Source organism: Ammospiza nelsoni, chromosome 1, assembly GCF_027579445.1.
Source record: "Ammospiza nelsoni isolate bAmmNel1 chromosome 1, bAmmNel1.pri, whole genome shotgun sequence".
In the NCBI taxonomy this organism is placed as follows: Eukaryota; Metazoa; Chordata; class Aves; order Passeriformes; family Passerellidae; genus Ammospiza; species Ammospiza nelsoni.
The window spans coordinates 132,632,163-132,650,994 of record NC_080633.1 but is presented as its reverse complement, the minus strand read 5'-3'; the positions used below and the strand labels follow the sequence as shown (position 1 = coordinate 132,650,994).

Genomic DNA, 18,832 nt, shown 5'->3' with positions numbered 1-18,832 from the left:
CTTGCCGGCCCCCGTGCGCCCCCTGCCGGCCCCCGTGCGCCCCCTGCCGGCCCCCGTGAGCCCCTTGCCGGCCCCCGTGCGCCCCCTGCCGGCCTCCGTGCGCCCTCTGCCGGCCCCCGTGCGCCCCCTGCCGGCCCCCGTGAGCCCCCTGCCGGCGGCCGTGCGCGGCGCGGCGCGGCGCGGGGCGGGGCGGTACGGCGGGGCCGGGGCCATGGCGGGCAGCATGGCGCGGGCAGCGCTGCGGCGTGGTGGGATCGGCCGCCGCTTGGCGCGGCCGCCGGCGCTCGGCGGGAGGGCGGTGGCGGCGGGCTGGAGCGGGCCGGCGGCCGGAGGAGCGGTGCAGTACTGTGCCGAGCTGGTGCGGTGAGTGCCCGCCGCGGGGGGCTGCAGGCGCGGGGGTGCGCGCTCCGCAGAGCTGGGCGGCGAGCCCGGCCTGGGAAGGCTCGGCCGCGCTTCCCAACCGACGGGAACGCTGACGACTTCCCAGAAAGGATGGCTGGGATTGCCCAGGCCGCCCTCGGGCTCTCCGGGCCCCGAAAACAGCCCGTGTGGCCGGCCGCGGTGGGCCGGCGGGACCGCGCCGTGTCGGGAGCATTGAAACCAGGCGCATATTTAGGCCGCGTGGATGATTCAGCCTGCACACAGAATCACTGATTCGTCTGTGTTGGAAGGGACCTTTGGAGATATCCAGTCCAACCCCCGCCCATGCAGGGTCACCTAGAGCAGGTTACACAGGAGCGTGTCCGGGTGGGTGTTGAATGTGCCCAGGGAGGGACGCTCCGCCACCGTGCTGGGCAGCCTCCCGCGGCAGTGCCCTCCCCCTCTGTGGCTGCGTTCCTCCGGAAGAACGGAACGTTCTTGTTCCCTTGTATCGGTGTTTTGGAGAGCGAAATCACCGAAGTGGATGTTTAAAAACATTGGCTGTTTTCAAATCTTGGCTACTGAGAACTAGCCATGCTTGCTGAGCGCTCCCTGGAAAAACGGGATAAAGAGTTGCGGTCAGAGGACATCTGACAGCTGGAGCAAGCTCAGTACTTTCTCTGTCGTAAATGCAAGAGGAGGCCTATGTTTCCAAAACATCCTTTTTTTTTTTTTTTTTTGTCAAACCCAAAACGCACCAAGAGGAGCAGAGTGCAGTCAGACACTTCCAGGTCAGGTCACTTTTCCTTCTTGGATTCTGGGCTGCAAACAATGTGTAGGGCCCCTTGGCTGCTTTGGAGTTCCCAGGAATTCAGTTCATTGTAAAGTAAGATGTTAAACAAGTTTCTCAGTAAAGGCCTAGGTAACTTCTCTTTGGATACTGTTTTTCCAGATGATTGACAAAAGCTGGGAGAAGGTTTCCATGTGTGCATAGACAGAATGGAACAGGATTATCTTCTCCAAACTGATGCTTGTAAAAAGACAGAAAGATGTGTGTGGTCTGCAGTAATGTTTGAGGTAGGAAAACTGAGGGAAAGAAATGGGACAATCTTAAATGTTCAGTGCAGCAGCAAGAAGCTGACCCATACAGAAGCACCAGAATGCACAGCCACATTGCATTTTTCATGATTTTCAGAATAAGCTTTCTTTTCCTAGTTATTCTACCCAGGATTCATTTCCCTGATACTCAGGAGACCAGAGGCTGTGTGTACAGCCAATACACAGGTAAAGTTGTGCAGGTGAAATGTTTCCAGTAACAAGCAATTATGAACAGAATAGTTAGGTTCCAATGAGATGGTTGAATTAAAACTTTTTTTATATGTATTTTTGTTAAATGATAAAAGGATTAATTAGAAAAATATGCAAGCATTCAAAATAGTAAAATGAAAAGTGGTTATGCTTTTGGCATTATTTAATTGAAGCTGCTGTTCCCAGTAGTTCAACTAGTGCATGGAAATAATAACTATAAAAAATAAGTGGAAGGAATTATTCAAACAGTAATAAAACACTTGGGGCTATGGAAGTGTCAGCAACTCCCTAGTTCTGAATTTGAGTCTCCAACACATTAGGAAGTACAACTGAGTTGTGCTTTTATAATGTATATTTGTTTTTGGAATACGGAAAATGCCCTTTCTCTTTGGTCTTCCTTTTTCTTTAAACAACTGAATTCACTTCAAGATATTTGACTAAAAAAATGTTTTCCTTATAGGTATGTGTTATGTCTCTTACTGTCAGGGATGCCTGGTCTCAAAAACAAACTTGTGGATCTGATACCTTTATTACACATTCATTATATGGAAAGTCCAGTTATGACCAATACTAATTTTTCTTCTGGCTGTGGGTTTATATATAAGCTTATACTTATTTGAAAAACCTCAACTTATCTATTAAAAAAGTCAATACCTGACTTAAGGTCATTCCTTCCTTTCTACATTTCTTATGCTCATACATGAAGAGGGTTGGGGTGGAATGTGATCTACAGCAATATCAATTTTATTTTACTGAGGCTTAATGGATTTGATGCACTAAATTTTTGAGCTTGGAATAATTGGAAAAAAGCAACCAAAACCCCACCATGTCAACAGCATTACCAGAGGGAAGACAATTTTCTCTATTGTGTTGCTCTGTACTTTGTGTAACATATTTCTTTGTTTCCTTTTTGAAAGTAGAGGTGGTTCTGTGTTGTGTGAACAACACAGACAGACTGGAACTGGGAAAATGTGGCTATAAACCATGCAGCTCTGTCTGGGGTGGACAATACTGGTATTTCTACAATGTCTTGAAAAAAATACTAGGCTTTGAGCTGATAATATTTTTCAAAAAGTGTCCTAACTGAGGGAGATTTAACGTATCTGTTCTGTAATATGGTGTCTTTTAAAGCCTACTACAGTTCCAAAATGTAATTTTTTTGGGTTGATATTTCTGTATTTGCATCGAGGTCTAAAAGAGTCTGACAACAGTTGCGGAAACAAAGCGTTTGCTAGTTTTCAGCTGCTGTGTATTGTAGGGTTAAGCATCTCTGTTAAACTTCACTTCCTTTTTGTTTGATGCTAAAAGTAGCAACCCTAATAACCTTTGGGTTTAGTTTGGGTTTCTATTTTAAGATCATATTCTAAAGAAATATGAGTACATGCAAGAACAGCAAACTTATTGAAAATGAGTGCATGTGTTTTCCTTGACAACCTGCTTCTCCACTCTTCAGGCCAAACTTGGGAGTTCATCTTGTTCTAAGCAAGAATGAGGTTTCAGGCTTATCAGAAAGTACACAAAAATGTTGTTCAAAACAAGCAGTTTAGCTTTTCAGAGGTGGTCATGTGTTTTTGTTAGCTGGAGTGATTTTGTAGTTCATGGTTCTGAGCACTGTGTTTTTAATTTTGTGGCACACACACCCACGTGGCCAAACGAAGGCACATCACTCTGGGTTGGCAAGGAGCTACCTGCAGCAAAACTGCCAACTCCCTGAGGTTTTATGCTTTGAATATAGTTGCCAGTAAACAAAAACTTAATGGTTAAGCAAGCACTGTTCTGCCAAGCTCCAAAGAACAGTCTTGTAAAGAAATGTGGTTTCGTGTTTGGAACAGAAATCTGCAAGTCGGACAATCTGGATTCTATATGCAGTTCTGCCACAGCCTTGCTCCATGCCTTTAGCCAGATATCTTGAGATGTGGAATTCAGAGGTGCACTGAGAGTTCAAGCAGCCTGCACTCTCTCTTGGAGTTGATCTTACTTTAAAACAAGCCTAAAAGCTGCTACTTTTGCAAAGTCAGAGTTTTGAGCTATAACTTACTGTGACTCTTTCAGAAGTTCAGTGCTAAGGAATAGCACCTCCAATTGACTTAGAGCTATAAATAACAAATGTGCATTTTGATTCTTTTATAGGAAGCGTGACTATCAAGGGTTTCTGTGTTCTCTGCTGCTGCCTGTGGAATCTCGAACCTCTGCTTTTGCCTTGAGAGCCTTCAATGTGGAACTGGCTCAGGCAGGTATTAAAATACATTTGTGAACTCTGGAAATTGAAAATAAGAATTTTGATACTCTAAGTTACGCTTGTAAGTACTCTCTCTTTCTGTAGTCAGTGGTGTTTTGCCAAGGTTAACTTTCATACAGTCAAGGGCCATGAATAAATAGTGCAGTACAAACCTCCAGTTTTGAATGGCCCATGGAAATTACCCAGCCTGCCCTGTTATTTTGTTTATGTGTATAATTTTTATGACCTTTTCTTTATGCATTTTAAAATCAAGTTATAGCAAACAGGCAGTGGTTCTTGATACTGTTATGTGATTGCATCTAATTCCTGGCTTCACATGCAGTTAATGGGTAAAGTGCAGCTAAATCCTAACTGTAACAGGTTGCTCAAAAAATGGGATATTATAATCAGAACCAAGCCTTTGTTGGCAGAAGCAAGGTGATGAAAAGGCTGCAGGAGGGAAGTTTGTAGTTAGAGAGTTGTGGGAGAGGAGTGGCTGCAGTCTCTCCCATTTGCAAGGTGCCCAGAAACTGCCAGTGCAACCAGGAAGGTTGGCAGTGCTTGCCAGAAGGGAGTGATCCAGGAAATGAGCTGACCAGGCAAAATCCCTCACCAGCTTCTGTAGGCTGTGCTTCTGGCAGCCCATGTGTGCCCTCCCTTGCTGCTGTCACCACTGGGAGCTTTCCTTCAGGGAGGAAAGCTGAAGTGAGGGTTACCCAACATTTAATCTCTGTGGGTTTCAAAATCAGGTTGTGGTGAAGATTTTACATTTACTCTATGCAGTGTTCCGAAGCTTTATGAGGAATAAATGTCAGTTCAGAACTGAGCTCTTTCTCTTCTGAGTTTGACTGTGTCCTGTGTCTGCATAGATAGACCAAGTGTGTTAAAGACACTGAATTTCACTCCGGATGTGTCCTTTCCAGATTAAAGACTCCATAACTCAGAAGACAACAGGTTTGATGCGGATGCAGTTCTGGAGGGACGCTGTGGAGGACATATACAGCGATAACCCACCACATCAGCCCGTTGCTACAGAGCTGTGGAGGGTAAAATACACCTTTCTTGTCCTAAAATCTGCTTTAATATTACTGTGGGAAGTAATGTCAGTGTTTTGTGTGTGCTGTGTGGCATCTCTTCTAACCAACAGCACTGTTTCCAGCGCAGATCCAGAACACAGCACCATAAAAGTGCTGTGAAGAAAATTAACTCTATCCCAGCCAAAACCAGTACAGTATTCAGATAGAAGTTGTTCTGATTCTGGGGTACCAATTGCAACCCTCTCCAGTAGCTAAGACTGCCAGATGTACTCCCTTCTCACAAAACAGGAAATTGGTTTTGAAGTGGAAGAAGAATGGTCTTTGGTGAGATTTCACCTCAGGTATGATTCTAATAAAGGAAGACCAATATAATACATTCCAAACAAAACTGCTTGCAAAATAAGATGATGAAAAATAATTCAGAAAGTATTTTTAGGAGCTCTGATAGCTCTAAGCACTGCAGAACACTGGAGTGAACTAACAATTCAATGTGACTTGGTAACTTTTGCAGTCAAGATGGGATTTTATTTCCATATTTCAGCAAATACCCCAAGAGTGACCTATTTGAAGCCCATGACTTCACAAATATCCAAGAATGTCATCGCAATTCTTAGCAAAAAGGATTTGGGGAGACACCTGAACTCACAAGTATTGCAGAGCTGTTAGTAGAATTAACGTGTCTTTGTACAGCATATTCTATGTATATTCCTTTGTTGCTGTTGAGTTTATATGAGGACAGTGTAATTTTCCAGACTAAATTTAAGTTAATGATGCTTAAACGTGTTCCTGAAGTTTTATATATCCCAGAATACTTGCATGTAGGTTCCAAATTTTTATACACTAGTAAAGTAGACAAGTAGCCTTTAATAGTATTTCTAGAATTATTAATAGCTCACCTTTTGGTGACTTTAATATAAACTTACACAGCAACTGTATAATGTGTGATCTTTTCTGTCTGTTTTGAACGTATGAAAAGTGAGACTTAATTCTCTGTTCATTTCTGTGGAAGAAGCCAATTTTTCAGACTTCTGAGAAATGAGGACCCATGTGTTTGAATGAAGTAATGGATGTAATGCACAAATTGGGTAATTTAGCATAGTTGAGTTTGGTCCTTTTAAGTCTTGACCTGTTAGTATTCCAAGGATTTCATTTACAAAATTATATGTGAGGTGAACAAGTGAGACTAAAAAACAATATTTGTAGTTATAACTTAAAATTTTCCTTTTCATATACCAAGTACTTTATAGAATCTAGAAGATCTGGTCTTGTAAAACCTTGAAAAATATTTACTAATATGATAGATGTAAAGGAGAAGTTGAAAGTGAGCAATGAGGACTAAACAGTGAGAAATCTGCTCCCTAAATTTTGTTTATAGATGTTTTCACATGTGATCATAGCCTTTCTGAAAATGTGTTCTAAAAATTAAAAGTGTGGAATTAAGAGGATTGAAGGTAAGTTGATAGAATGAAGTGGCACAGGAAGGAAGTCAAATATAAGACAAGAACCAAAAGAAGAAAGTGTAAATATGAGATGCTGTGCAATATTTCTTTAAACAAACCCATAATATTAATTGTATTGCTTTGTTAGCATTCTGCCTTTACAGTATGTATTGGTATGTTGTGCTGATATTTTCTTGAGAATTTACAGGGGAAATATTTTTATTGCTAGGCTCTGGAGGAAACTGTTCTTTTTGGAAAGTGAACATAGTTATCTGCAAATATTTTGTGGGAACATATGACTCCAAGAATAAATTAATTTCATAAACATTTTTAAAGAAATGCTTTTAGTTTGCTGGCATGATGTCTGGTATTTAATTTTCTCTGTGCAGCAACTTGCTGTTAATGCCAGTTGAAAATTTTTGTATTTGAAGAAGATTCTCATTTTCCACTGACTTGCCACTTTGATTTAACCCAGTGAATACAAGTCTTGTATTAAATACCTGAAATGTATTTCAGCCTTCAGAATGCAGTATTACCATCACTTTGTATACATTAACGATGAGGTTTTATTTTATAATTTTCAGGCTGTCAAGAAGCATAACTTGACTAAAATGTGGTTCATGAAGATCATAGATGAAAGAGTAAGTATTTACCCTTCAGAGACTGATTCTGCCTTTAATCATATTTGGGTTTTCTTTTCCTTATTTTTATAGGTTTGCATGTAAAAAAAAGCTTATGTAATTTTCCAGACAGTAGTATTTCTCTTTAAAAATTATACTGCTACATTTTAAAAAATTCTTCCTTGATCCTACTCTTCATAGTTTCTGTTCTTTCTTCAAAAATGGCTAATAGAATCCTTTGTTTATTTTTTGTCCTAAATTGATGTAGTTTGTGAATTCATGTGGATATAAAATGTCAAAATTTAAATGACCTATCTGACCCCTTCTGCCACACTTTCATGCTACTCCTTATCATGGCTGTGGAGTTTTTCTAAGCAGTGGTGTAAACTGGACCATTCAAATCACATGAAGTTTAACATAGCCACCTTTTTCCTTGGGAAAAACAAGGTTAAGAGCATCACTGGTACATTGATGTTGCTACAAACTCTGACACAAGGACAAGAATGAAAAGCAGAGTGCAGGAATCTCCTAAGCTAATTTTGCTGCTAAAGTGTCTCATGAAGCTATAAATTGAGCTAGTTGATGGTCAGTTACTTGCAGAGGGTCATTGCTATGAAAGGCTTCAGACTTTCTTAATGTTAAGACTTTTTTAGTCTTTAGAGTGGTATATTTTAAGCATAGAAACCGTTAGGACAGGAGGAATGCTGGAGGATGTTACAGTTTTGGGTGTATTTTATTATTTTGGATGTATTATTTGTTAGCACCACTGAGTTGTTCAGAGGGCTGGAACGCTTCTCCTGTGTCCAGGCTGAGAGATTTGGGGCTGTTGATTCTGGGGAAGAGAAGGCTCTGGGGAGACCTTTAGAGCGCCTTCCAGTACCTGGAAGAGGCTTACAAGAGCTGGAGTGAGACTTTTGATAAGGGAATGTAGTGATAGGACAAGAGAGAATGGCCTTGAGATGAAGAAGGGTAGGTTTAGATTAGATCTGAGAAAGAAATTGTTTACTGTGGGGACAGTGAGACACTGGAAGAGGTTGCCCAAAGGGGTTGTGGGCTCTTTATGAGGGGTTCAGGGGTTGGGTGGACTTCTGAACAACCTGGACTGGTAGAAGGTTTCCATGTCCATGGCAGAGAACTTTGAGCTAGTTGATCTTTAAAGTCCCTTCCAACCCAAACCACTCTATGATTCTGTGAATCTCTGGGTTTTTACATGACTTTAACACTTCTGTCCATTTCATAGATTTACTTTATGTTTTTAAAAAATACATTCCTGTTTATCTAAATTTCTCTCTGCTTCAGATGCAAATTAAATATTGACAACCCTATAATGTAAGAATACCATATGATATTTTGGTTTTGCTGTTTCCTTTTTTATGGAGAATTCTGATTTCATATTATTGCAGAAAGTTGTATTTGCTTCTTGGCCGCAGTTGAGTGTAGTTATTTGTTAGGTTTGCTATAAGCTTTAATGTGTGCTTCTATCTGACTTTATACTCTCTTTCAGTCTCTCAATTTTGTCCTTTTTTGTTTTTGGTGGTGCATTGGATTGACATGGCCGTAGTAATAAGCCTGTACAAACAGCAGTTATGTTTGCATTCTACTGAAGCTCCGTGTTTATGTTCCAGGAGAAGAATTTGGATGATCGGCCGTACCGTAACATCCAGGAGCTGGAAACATACGCTGAGAACACTCAGAGTGCTCTCTTGTACCTCACCTTGGAAACACTGGGTAGGTGTTTTTTCCTTTCTAGGTTTTGCTGATGACTCATTAGTGCAAGTACAATATTTACTGATATTTCAAAAAGCCTTTTCTTTTCCTACTGGAGTTTAATTTCAGTAAAAGCTGTCCTAGCTAGAATTTCAGATATCTTTTGAATGCTGAACTATAAATGTGGAATTGTACTGCAGCTGTCCTAGAACGCTACTTTCCTTGGAAGCTGCTCAGTGCAGAGCTCATTGAAGTGCAGTTTCCTACTGTTCTTTGTTGCTTGGTTTTCTCTGTTCTTGCTCCTCCTACAGCATGTGGAAAATTCAGCTCTTCACTGTATTTCAATTATTCCTGCTTATCAGAATACAAAGTGCTGTAGGTATCCTGCAGCTGTTGTTCTGTATTGCAGTGATGGACACTGATTGTCTTCAAACAGCCAACTTCCCAACCTACAAACTTCCTTTGGTGATGTTTTAAATTTGGGTCTGAATCCTCTCCTCTTCCTAGAAGTAGTTTAACTATCAGTAATTGAAGAGCTAGAAAAAAATGCAACAAAATGATCCCTGTGATCAAGAGCTACTGTCTGTGTCATGTAAGAACCACAAATTGGGAAAGAACTGTTCATTTGTAGTGAAGAAAAGGGTAATTTTCATTTAGGTATCTCTTGTGTTATGGAAGCATTCGCAATATGAGCTTGGATGTAAAAAAAAGGTGAAAAAACCCCCAAATTATGATTAATATTATTAATATTGTTCATATCATTATTGTTACTATTATTATTTAGTGTTTAGTGTTTAGTATTGTAGTGGCAATATTTTCCTCTTGCTTGTCAGACTAATCTGATGAAAGGCAAACACTGATGCTAAAAGTTAAAAAAAAATAGAAAAAGGAGAAGTAAAAAGAGAGAGATGGTGAGTACATTCTTCTTTAAAAGAATTGAGGAACTTATTTCTTAACATCTGATGTTTGCTTCCTCAGTAGGAAGTCAGTGAAATGTTGCAAGTATCTTTCTGAATCTTTTATTGAAGAAATGTAGGACCATGAGAAATGCCAGTGTCTTCCATTCTGAGAAATCCTGAATAAGTTCAGTCATGCTTGGATCACTCACTCCTTGTACAAATCAGATAAAACTGTTTTTGAAAATCTGTATGGAGAGTCTGGATATTTTAAGTCTTCTGTTGTCATATTTAACTTCTCTTAAATATACAAATGTAACAAAATATCTAAGCAAAAGTCTCCTCCACTGCATATTAAACAGTTAACTTCTGTTATTTTTCTCCACAAATTGAGAAACTAATCAAATATAGCCCCTTTCTTGGTTGCCCATCAGCAGTGTTTTCTAGACTAGGTGGACCTGGTTTCATTCAGGTCATGTTTGCTAAATTTCTTGTGCTTTTTAGACTCCTTATTTCTGACCAGTCTCCTGTTGTATCTCTCCCAATGTGTACTCTCCCAGTACTGGTACTGTTATATTCTTGCTGATTTCAGGTTGTTTCTTTTGTCAAGCTCATTTTGGCTGGTAATCCTGTCATCTGAAGTCTTGGTGCTTCCTCTCAACTCCTGTAATTTAAAAATACTAATATTTGTGCTCTCTAACTAATTACTTAAGTAGTTAGTAAATAATATCCATTGTTTCCTCCAAGCCACACTTTGCTTTCTGCTGCCATTGCTAAAATCAGTCCCTGTAGTGTGGGTATAGTCAGTCTTTCACAGAGGATTCTGAGACCCACTGAAGACCCAGACAGGCTTCTGCAGTGAATCTGGTACCCCCAGTGTTATTTCCAGATGTCAGTTAGGCTCATTGATCTGTAATTGCTGTATCCCCATTGCTTTCTTTGTAGAATGCTGCTTCTGTTAAGAGTTTTTATAAATTTTAATTCAAATTTTCATTTTATCCTAGCTCAGTTTTATAATCAGTCTAAGCCAAGCTTGTATGGTCTTGCCATGAAGAGCAATGGTGCTGCTCTGCCCCACTCACCTTCCTCTTTCAGTTCTCACAGTTTATGTGTCTGTGCAGTAACTAACATTAGTTTTCTGTTGTTTTGTTGATCTGATTCAGTTTGCCTCATTGCTCCTGACAGCACAAGGGAAGGGGCAGAGAAATGGGTTTGGGAAGTGAAGCATAGGATCATTTCTCTTTGACTTCATTACACTGATGAATCAGCTGCAGCTAATCATGAAACCACACTGAAAGCAGTAATGCTTGTCAGAAATCTCACACTTGAATGACTTTTTCTGGCAGGAAAAGCAGTTCTTGGAATACTGTTATCCTGGGAGAGGATATGCCAATGAAAGTGAGTTTGTGTACCAGTGTTATATATCTGAATAGGTGCTGCTCTGCTAAGTATACCTTTTGCAGATACTGCAACAAGAGGCACCTTGCTCCTGAATGTGGAAATGAATGAATTTTCCTGCTGTTTTGCACCTCTGAGTTGAGATCTCAGAGCACTTTATTCACATGAACAGTTCTATCATGGACCAATGCATGTAGCTTTCCTAAAGTATGACTGTGATATACATCAGAGAAGACCATACCCTCAGCAGGCCTGACTGCATGTTTCTAAACATATTGTTTCTGCAATTTTAGGTGTGAGGGACATCCATGCTGACCATGCAGCCAGTCACATTGGGAAAGCACAAGGCATAGTTACCTGTTTGAGAGCAACTCCTTATCACTGTACAAGACAAAAGGTCTTTCTTCCCATGGACATTTGTATGTTGGTAAGAGAAGCAAATAGTCTGGAATTGAACAGTGTAGTTTTTCTATCTCTGTTTCTCAAGGCTAGGTATGAGATCATAATTTATTATGTCAGAAAGAAATGGTATGTTTTTTCTTTATTTTTACTCATTCTGCTGTGGCCTGCTAGTTGACACGGCTTTATATCTTTTGGGAAGTGAGAGCAGTGATCTTCAAGAAACTCTAGATTTCCCTTAGGGGTTTGTCTGTTATCATTAAATGTATTAATATTTTTAGGTTTCAAGAATTTTTCCAATAATGTATAAAAATGCATATACAGAATGGGTCCTGGGGGTTTGTGTTTTGGAGTTGGATATGGGTTTTTTCCTTTTTTTTTTCTTTTCCTATCACCATAAAGGAAGCACTGTGAGAAATTTTACTTTAAACAATCTTTTTGTGCTTCTCTTTATTACCTTTTCATAATGTGCTGGTGGTTTGTGGGTTTTTTCCTGTTCCACATTTTAGAGTTATAGGCCTATATTCCGTACATTTATAGGAGATGGTATAGCCCTCCAATTTAAACTGTACATCAGATTTACACTGGAATTTAGCAGATCTGTCAGTTTAGATAAAATGAGATTAAAGCTTGGAATTTTTCATTAATATTCCCTGGTTTAATCTGTAGGCATCTCAGCTGTTAGTCCTTCATTTCCAGTCTTTATTTTTAGATGCTAATACTGTTCTTTTTCAACTTAACCAAAATTTATGCAATTACGGTGATGCCTAAGGTGGTTGTGTTAGTATTTTCTGAATATAATTTCAATACAGTTAAAAATTTGAATTGGAAGTCTAGTAATGTAGGTAGCTGCAAAAAATGATGAAATGATTCTAAGGTACTAATATAGGTCAGATACTAAAGATACTAATATAGGTCAGGGTTATAAGGCAACAGAAAGGAATGCACTCTCCTTCCAGCCTTCTGGGACTGCGTGTTATGGGAGGCCTTCCAAGTTTTCAGCTTTTCAAACATAGCCTGAAAATTCAGTCATTCCTTGCCATGGAAGGTGTTCTGCAGTGAAACTAAAAACAGCTTGTATCCCTTCTGTGCAGACAATCTTGTAAGCTTTTCAGCTGCTGGCAAGAACTGTGGAGTTCTCCTGACTCTGTACCTCCTGTGAGTCCTTTCTGCCCACCTTCATGCAGCTCTCACATGCCTCAGTGTGGTTGAGAGGCGTGGGCAGCTGGTGCAATTCTGAATATGCCATATTCTGTGTTAACTTTAGTCACTGTAGTCAAAGAATAAGTTGGGAGTTGGCTTTTTGGCTCTTTTCTGGTGGTTCTGGGGTTGGTTGATTGGTTTTTGGAGATGGCTTTGTATCTTGTTTTGTTGGTTGTTGGTTTTTTGTGAGCCTGGGATGTGCACACCAATCCCAAGATTCAAAAGCCAGCATGGCTTCTTGATAGCTGTTACTGTTACGGGCTGTCTTCTGCTTAATATTGATTCTTGGATTATGGTTTTAAAAATTGGGTATCTAAACTGATCTAAATCCTCCAAACTTTGAAATCTGACTTTGTAATCTTACTGACCACAAAATTTTAGGAAACAAAGTTGTGCAGAGAGTCTGTACCAACTGTTCTCTTTGTTTTCTTGATTTTGTTCCAAGTGACTGACCAAAATTAAAAATGAGAGAGCAGTGGTAGAACACTCAGGCTGTTTTAGTCTTTAGTCCTTAGCTTCATTGCTGGGATAGGTTTTTGAGAAGCAAAAATAAAACTTGATATTTTTAGAGGGTTTTTTCTTTTTTTTGATTTTGGTTTTCCTTCCTATGTCTAGCATGGAGTTTCACAAGAGGATTTCATAAGAGGCAAGCAAGAGAAAAATGTGAGAGATGTAATTTATGACATCGCCAGCCAGGCCCATATTCATCTAGAACATGTGAGATTCCTTTTATTTATCTAAATAAACATAACTGATGCTAGTCTTCACAAAGCATTTGTTGTTAGAAGACCTAAAGCTGCATACTTAACTTCACATACTTTGCCCTTTTTTATTTTGAGAGTTTACACTAAAAATATCCCACCACATTAAAGATTCAAATATTACAACTACTTCTGTATGAATATTATCTTTATGTACAGGAGACAGTTTACTCACAGCCAGGTCCAATTTCATATATATAAATGCTGCCTAAAAGAATTATTACTGAAGAGAAACTTTAGTAGACTTTTATAAATGCAGCAATGTGCCAGCATGGGATGAGCACCATAGAAAGAACATCTGCATATGGATTTCACCATGGAATGGCTGCAGGAAAACAGAGCATGTTGTCTTTAACTGCTGGTTCGTGTGTGTGGGAGGGGGGATTCATTCCCTGACATGACCAGCCATGCCCAAAGCTATGTTGAGAAAGGTGCTTTCTGTTTGTTTCTTTCCTGGCATGCAGCCAAGGCAATTAGGAAAGTCTGGTTGGTTGGAGCAGTGGATGATGGGCCCTGAAGAACTGCAGAATTCTACTTTATTTTTTTCTTTCATGCTTTTATTCTAGCTGCATTATGAGATGTTTGCCTAGTGCCCAGTACAAAAGCAGAAAAATGTTTTATTGGCAATGCTTTGTCTGCCTCTAGCTGGAAACCAAAGTGCTACAAAGAGTTTCTTATGTCTACAAGTACATGTACACTTTGAGTATTGCACCCAGTGGTTCCAGTCAAGGTAGTCTGGAAAGATAGCACTTCAGAGTAAAGAAATGCCAGATTTATCTCTGCATTTGCACCATTAATATAATCCTCAATTACAGCATTACCTGTGATCACAGTGTCTTATGCAATCCACATAGGAGAGCCCTTCATCTTTTTTCTGAAAGTCAAATTTGGCATCCCTGGTTTGTTCAGTCAGTGCCTACTGAGCTGATAAATGTTTTTGTTTTATGTTAATAATGTGTATATGTTGTAACAGCCCTCCAGTACCTAAAGGGAGCCTACAAGAAAGCCAGAGAGGGACTTCTTACAAGGGCATTAAGGACAAGGGGAAATGGCTTTAATCTGAATGACAGCAGGTTTAGATTAGATGTTAGGAAGAAATTTTTTACTGTGGGGGTGATGAGACACTGTCACAGATTGCCCAGAGAAACTGTGGATGCCCCATCCCTGGAAGTGTCCAAGGGCAGGTTGGATAGGGATTTGAGCAGCCTGGTCTAGTGGGAAGTGTCCCTGCCCATGGCTGGGATTGGAACCAGATGATCCCTTCCAACCCAAACCATTCTATGATTCTTTGTACCCTTTGGCTTTATTTTTCATACACTAATTATAATTCACATTTAAGGCATTCCTGTTCATGTTGTTTAACCTGATGTCTCAGTTTTTGTGGTCACATGCCCAAGAAAACTATTTATTCCATTTAGAAGTAGGGAACAGAAACAAAGTACAACATCAAAACTGTCAATTATCTTTGTTCAAGCTGAAATATTTTGATTTTTTTTTTTTTTATTCTCCACCCTTCAACCCATAATGTACAGTGTATAAAACCCATTGCCTTTTGGCTAAGAAAAATGCCAAGTGCATGGCCTGAAATGCCTCATATCAGGGATGGATGGCATGAAAAATAAGTAATGTGTATTTATGGTCCACATATTTAAATTTGGTTGCTGGTGTTGTATGAAAACTTTGGGATACAAGCAGAAAAAGAATTTGGTTCTTCAGAACCTTTCAGGTAATTTGATAATTCATAGTGCATTCGTCCCCTGGTTCCCAACATGAGCCTACCAACTTCTGAAGAGAACTGGCCTCCTTTCTTCCCACTTCATTCCTAGAGCCCTGCCCATGTTATGCACTGGGAGGGTCCTGTGGAAAATATGCAATGTGATCATGTAATTGGAGACTAAGGAGAAAAGTATAAATACCAAGAAACCAGATTAGGGCAGCATTAGCATTTTATTCAACTGAATGTTGATCCTGGCACTCCTCCCATTTTCTTTCCCCTTTGTATGTTTTTTAATGGGTGGGTTATATCACCATAATTAAATTTTTTTAAAAATTCCTCTTTGAATACTTGTTTCTAGTCTCCCATCATCAGTGAATTGTGGACAGTGCAGGAACTGTGGAGTGTTCAAACCACTTGAACTGGCCATAGCTGGCAGCAGTACCAGAGTATTGGCCTCCTTCATAATCAGATGGTCTCTGTTAATGCAAGGACAAGGATACTTTCTGCCTAATGGATGAAATGGGCTTTTGCTAGCAGCATTTGCTGGGTATTTCAGGACCTTAGGTAAATATAATGGGCTGGTGCCTTTAAATGCATCTGTTCTGCTGTATAAAATCACCATTTTGTTTTGCCTGAGGGTTTTCACAGCCACTTATCCTTTGTTTTACTTGGGATTACAGGGTATAGGGTAATGTTCAAACCTGCAGAGAGGTTTCAGCTATCTCAGCATTTATTACACAAACCATGTATTTTAGAGGATGAGAGTAGCAATTACCACCCGTTTCACAGCCAGAAGACACCTAAATCTGAAATGCTGAATGGAGTCTCAGCCATGTTACATGAAGCATACTGTAGTAGTGTGGCCCTTAATTTTGAGAAAAATGTTTCTGGAGTATGGTCAGGTCTTCCTCACACTGCAGCTGCTGACCAGCAGGTGGCAAAATATGATAATGAAGATTGCAGTTTTCCTTAGGAATTGTGTGTTTTATCAGCATAAAAGCATATAAGGAAATGCTCTGTCAGTCCCCCAAAGTGTTCCTTTTGAAAGCCTACAAATACATTTACACATTCTCCCTCTTTCTCTTCAGCACCCCTTCCCCAGTTCCTCTGGTGAAAAAGGGTCTCCCTTTTGGCTTTTTGCATTTGTCTCTGTTGTCCTACATGTTATGGGACTTAGTTTATCAAGGGAGATAAAATGCTTTCTGAATGACATGTGACCCCTTCTGGGTTGAGAAGGTCAAACAAGATTACTTTATTTTTTCATTTGCAATAAATAATAGAAGGGCAGAGCATTAGATCAAGGAAGAACATTTTTCTATTTTACAAATAGATATACACACACAGGTGTTATTATATCTGAAATTTTAAAAATAATTTGTCTTCTGAAAAGATTGATATTTTTTTCCGCCTAAAGTTTCAGGCTAATTTTCTCAGTTTTCTGGAAAGGTCCATGAAAAACTAGACTTTACAAACTCACACATTCTTATCAGTATTTATAGAGAGTTACTTTGTTTTAGCCTGTAAGAAAAGGCAAAACAAGAAGGGGTTTTGTTTTTATAGACAGGCATTACAGGAAGACTTCTTCAGCTGTGTTAGATGTACTGACTTGAATATGAGTTTAAACTGCAGATTTGATACAGCCATGCTTTAGATTTTTATATGTGGATACTGAGGAACTGAGATCATTTCGATGTCTCAGATACATAACCAAAGCATTTACAGATGGACTCCTGGGACCGATGGCAACATTGAACCAAAAAGATGCACTTAGAAAAATGCATTTCTGTTCTTCCATCATATCTGTCTATTGGGGGAAAAAAAAGTTAACCTGTATTTACTAAACCAGGTGCATCTTGGGACTTTGTTGGAGCAAGGCATGCTAGTTTACCTTGGTTATAGTATGTAGTCTTGAGGTCTGTCAAATCATGTAAATATTTTTGCAAGCCTCTGCCAGTATTACATACTTTTGTTTAACTACTTTTGTACACAGCTTTCATGGAATGAAATGTTACAGTTTCAGGATGTCAAAATAAAAAGGGATAACGCTGGTAATACAGTGTGTTGACTCTAAGCATTATATATAGTACTTGATGTTTAATCAGAAATGTTAAATTCTTCTGATAAGTACTTTTTTTTGTGTTTTGTTTTTCCCTCCCACCTTACCCCATTTACTTTTAGGCTAGATCTTTCAGTAAGAAAGTTCCTGTGAAGGCGTATCCTGCTTTTTTCTGTACGGTGGGTGTGATACATGCACTCTTTAAGTGATGGACTTATAATTGTGCTGATTTGTGAAGAGCATTCAAATTAAGCATGGGGAACTACCACTTCACCTATCTTATTTTGGGAGGATGTAATACCTAAAACTCATAGAAATCATAATGTGTGCCTGACTGTAGAACCTTACAGTTTTGATCAACACTTCTAATCATTCTCTTTTAACTACATCATTCCGCCCAAGATGTCTTTGCTTGTAGACTGCTGTGGTAATGCAAAAGCCCCAAATCCTGTCTATTTTCATAATTTGGTGTTTGGTTTACTAAAAGATAATGCTTCTCTTCACAAAGCTTGACATTTTTATATGTTTGGATTGTGATGATTACACTACCATTTAATAGCACAGGCAAACTGTTGAGCCTTTTTTACAGTTTCTCATTCAGTTTCTCGTATTGCTTTTTAAACTTGATGCCTAATTACTTGTGTGCACCATGTGTATTAAGCCTTTTTCTTCTTTTCTAGGTTGCTTTAGATGATTATTTATATAACATGCGGAAAGTGGACTTCAATATATTTCATCCAAGCTTACAAAAGAAGAGTACATTATTACCATTGTATTTGTATATTAGATCTTGGAAGAAAACATATTAAAGCTTGTTTGGTTATTTTAATATGGATTCAGAGTGCTGAGTTTTTTTCTTTAATGTCTTAACTTGCTAGAATTGCAAAGTGTCTGACTTCACACTTCTGCAAAATGCTGTTCCAGAGAAACAGCAGATGCACATGAACTGTAGCTGTCAGCTTGCTGGCAGTAGCTAAGTTTCTTCTTGGAATATTAGGCTGATATCTCTTTTTCACTTGTCTGCCAAGTCATATGTCCTTGTCTGAGATTGCTTTTCTTGTATTTCCTGTAATAACAGCAGTATGACAGAATTCTTGGAGAAATACTGTGCTAATGGATACTTCTGACAGTTCTGATTCTTTGCCGAGGAAAGGAAATAGAAAAAAGACTGCTGTGTTTGTTCCCAAAAGCAGTTACAGTAAATGCCCTATAAATCAGCTAAGTAGTTCTATTTATTGCAAGGAGCAGGCTTCCTGCAAGCAGTGGTGATGCTTCAAAGTTGGAAGAATGAGCAAGAAAACTGTCAGGAAAAGCTTTAGCAGAAATTATTTAACTGTGTGTTGAGATGGAGCATTGAAGTGACTGTAGGTAGTGGGAGGATAGCTTTGCATCCAAGGAAGAGAGCCCATACGTTAATATGTATGGATCAGCATGGATAAAACAAAATACATCTTTTATCTCTGGTGCTTTCACTCTGCTCTTGGTTTGGCTGTGTCTTCCTCCTGGCCTCGTGTCTGTTGTTGCCCGCAGCTGTCATTGCAATGTGGGTTTGACTGCCCCTTTGTTCAGTGTTCAACACATCTCTCAGGACATACTCCTGTGTGGCTTCCCTGAATTCCTTTTCTTTGGTACTGTGAAAACATTCCTGAATGTTTCAGGTAATTTTAGTCCTCTCTCTCTCTCTCTAAAGATACTGGTCTGAGCTTTTTTGTG

The 18,832-nt window shown here is 39.5% G+C and overlaps 1 protein-coding gene across 4 annotated transcripts; it reads left to right on the top strand.

The window, feature by feature from the left end:
- Nucleotides 1-211: 211 nt before the first annotated feature.
- On the top strand, nucleotides 212-17,942 carry NDUFAF6 (NADH:ubiquinone oxidoreductase complex assembly factor 6). Of its 4 annotated transcripts, XM_059488109.1 has the most exons (10): nucleotides 271-363; nucleotides 1,313-1,437; nucleotides 3,799-3,902; nucleotides 4,810-4,932; nucleotides 6,947-7,003; nucleotides 8,608-8,710; nucleotides 11,277-11,410; nucleotides 13,201-13,302; nucleotides 17,242-17,298; nucleotides 17,800-17,942. In XM_059488109.1, the coding sequence occupies exons 3-10, from the start codon at nucleotides 3,882-3,884 to the stop codon at nucleotides 17,926-17,928; spliced, it is 726 nt and encodes a 241-aa protein (XP_059344092.1). In that variant the 5' UTR covers nucleotides 271-363; nucleotides 1,313-1,437; nucleotides 3,799-3,881; the 3' UTR covers nucleotides 17,929-17,942. The 4 variants fall into 4 exon arrangements, with proteins under 4 accessions (XP_059344083.1, XP_059344101.1, XP_059344092.1 ...); XM_059488100.1 differs by lacking the exon at nucleotides 1,313-1,437 and having other exon boundaries at nucleotides 212-363; nucleotides 3,799-3,898; XM_059488118.1 differs by lacking the exon at nucleotides 1,313-1,437 and having other exon boundaries at nucleotides 249-363.
- The last annotated feature ends 890 nt before the right edge of the window (nucleotides 17,943-18,832 follow it).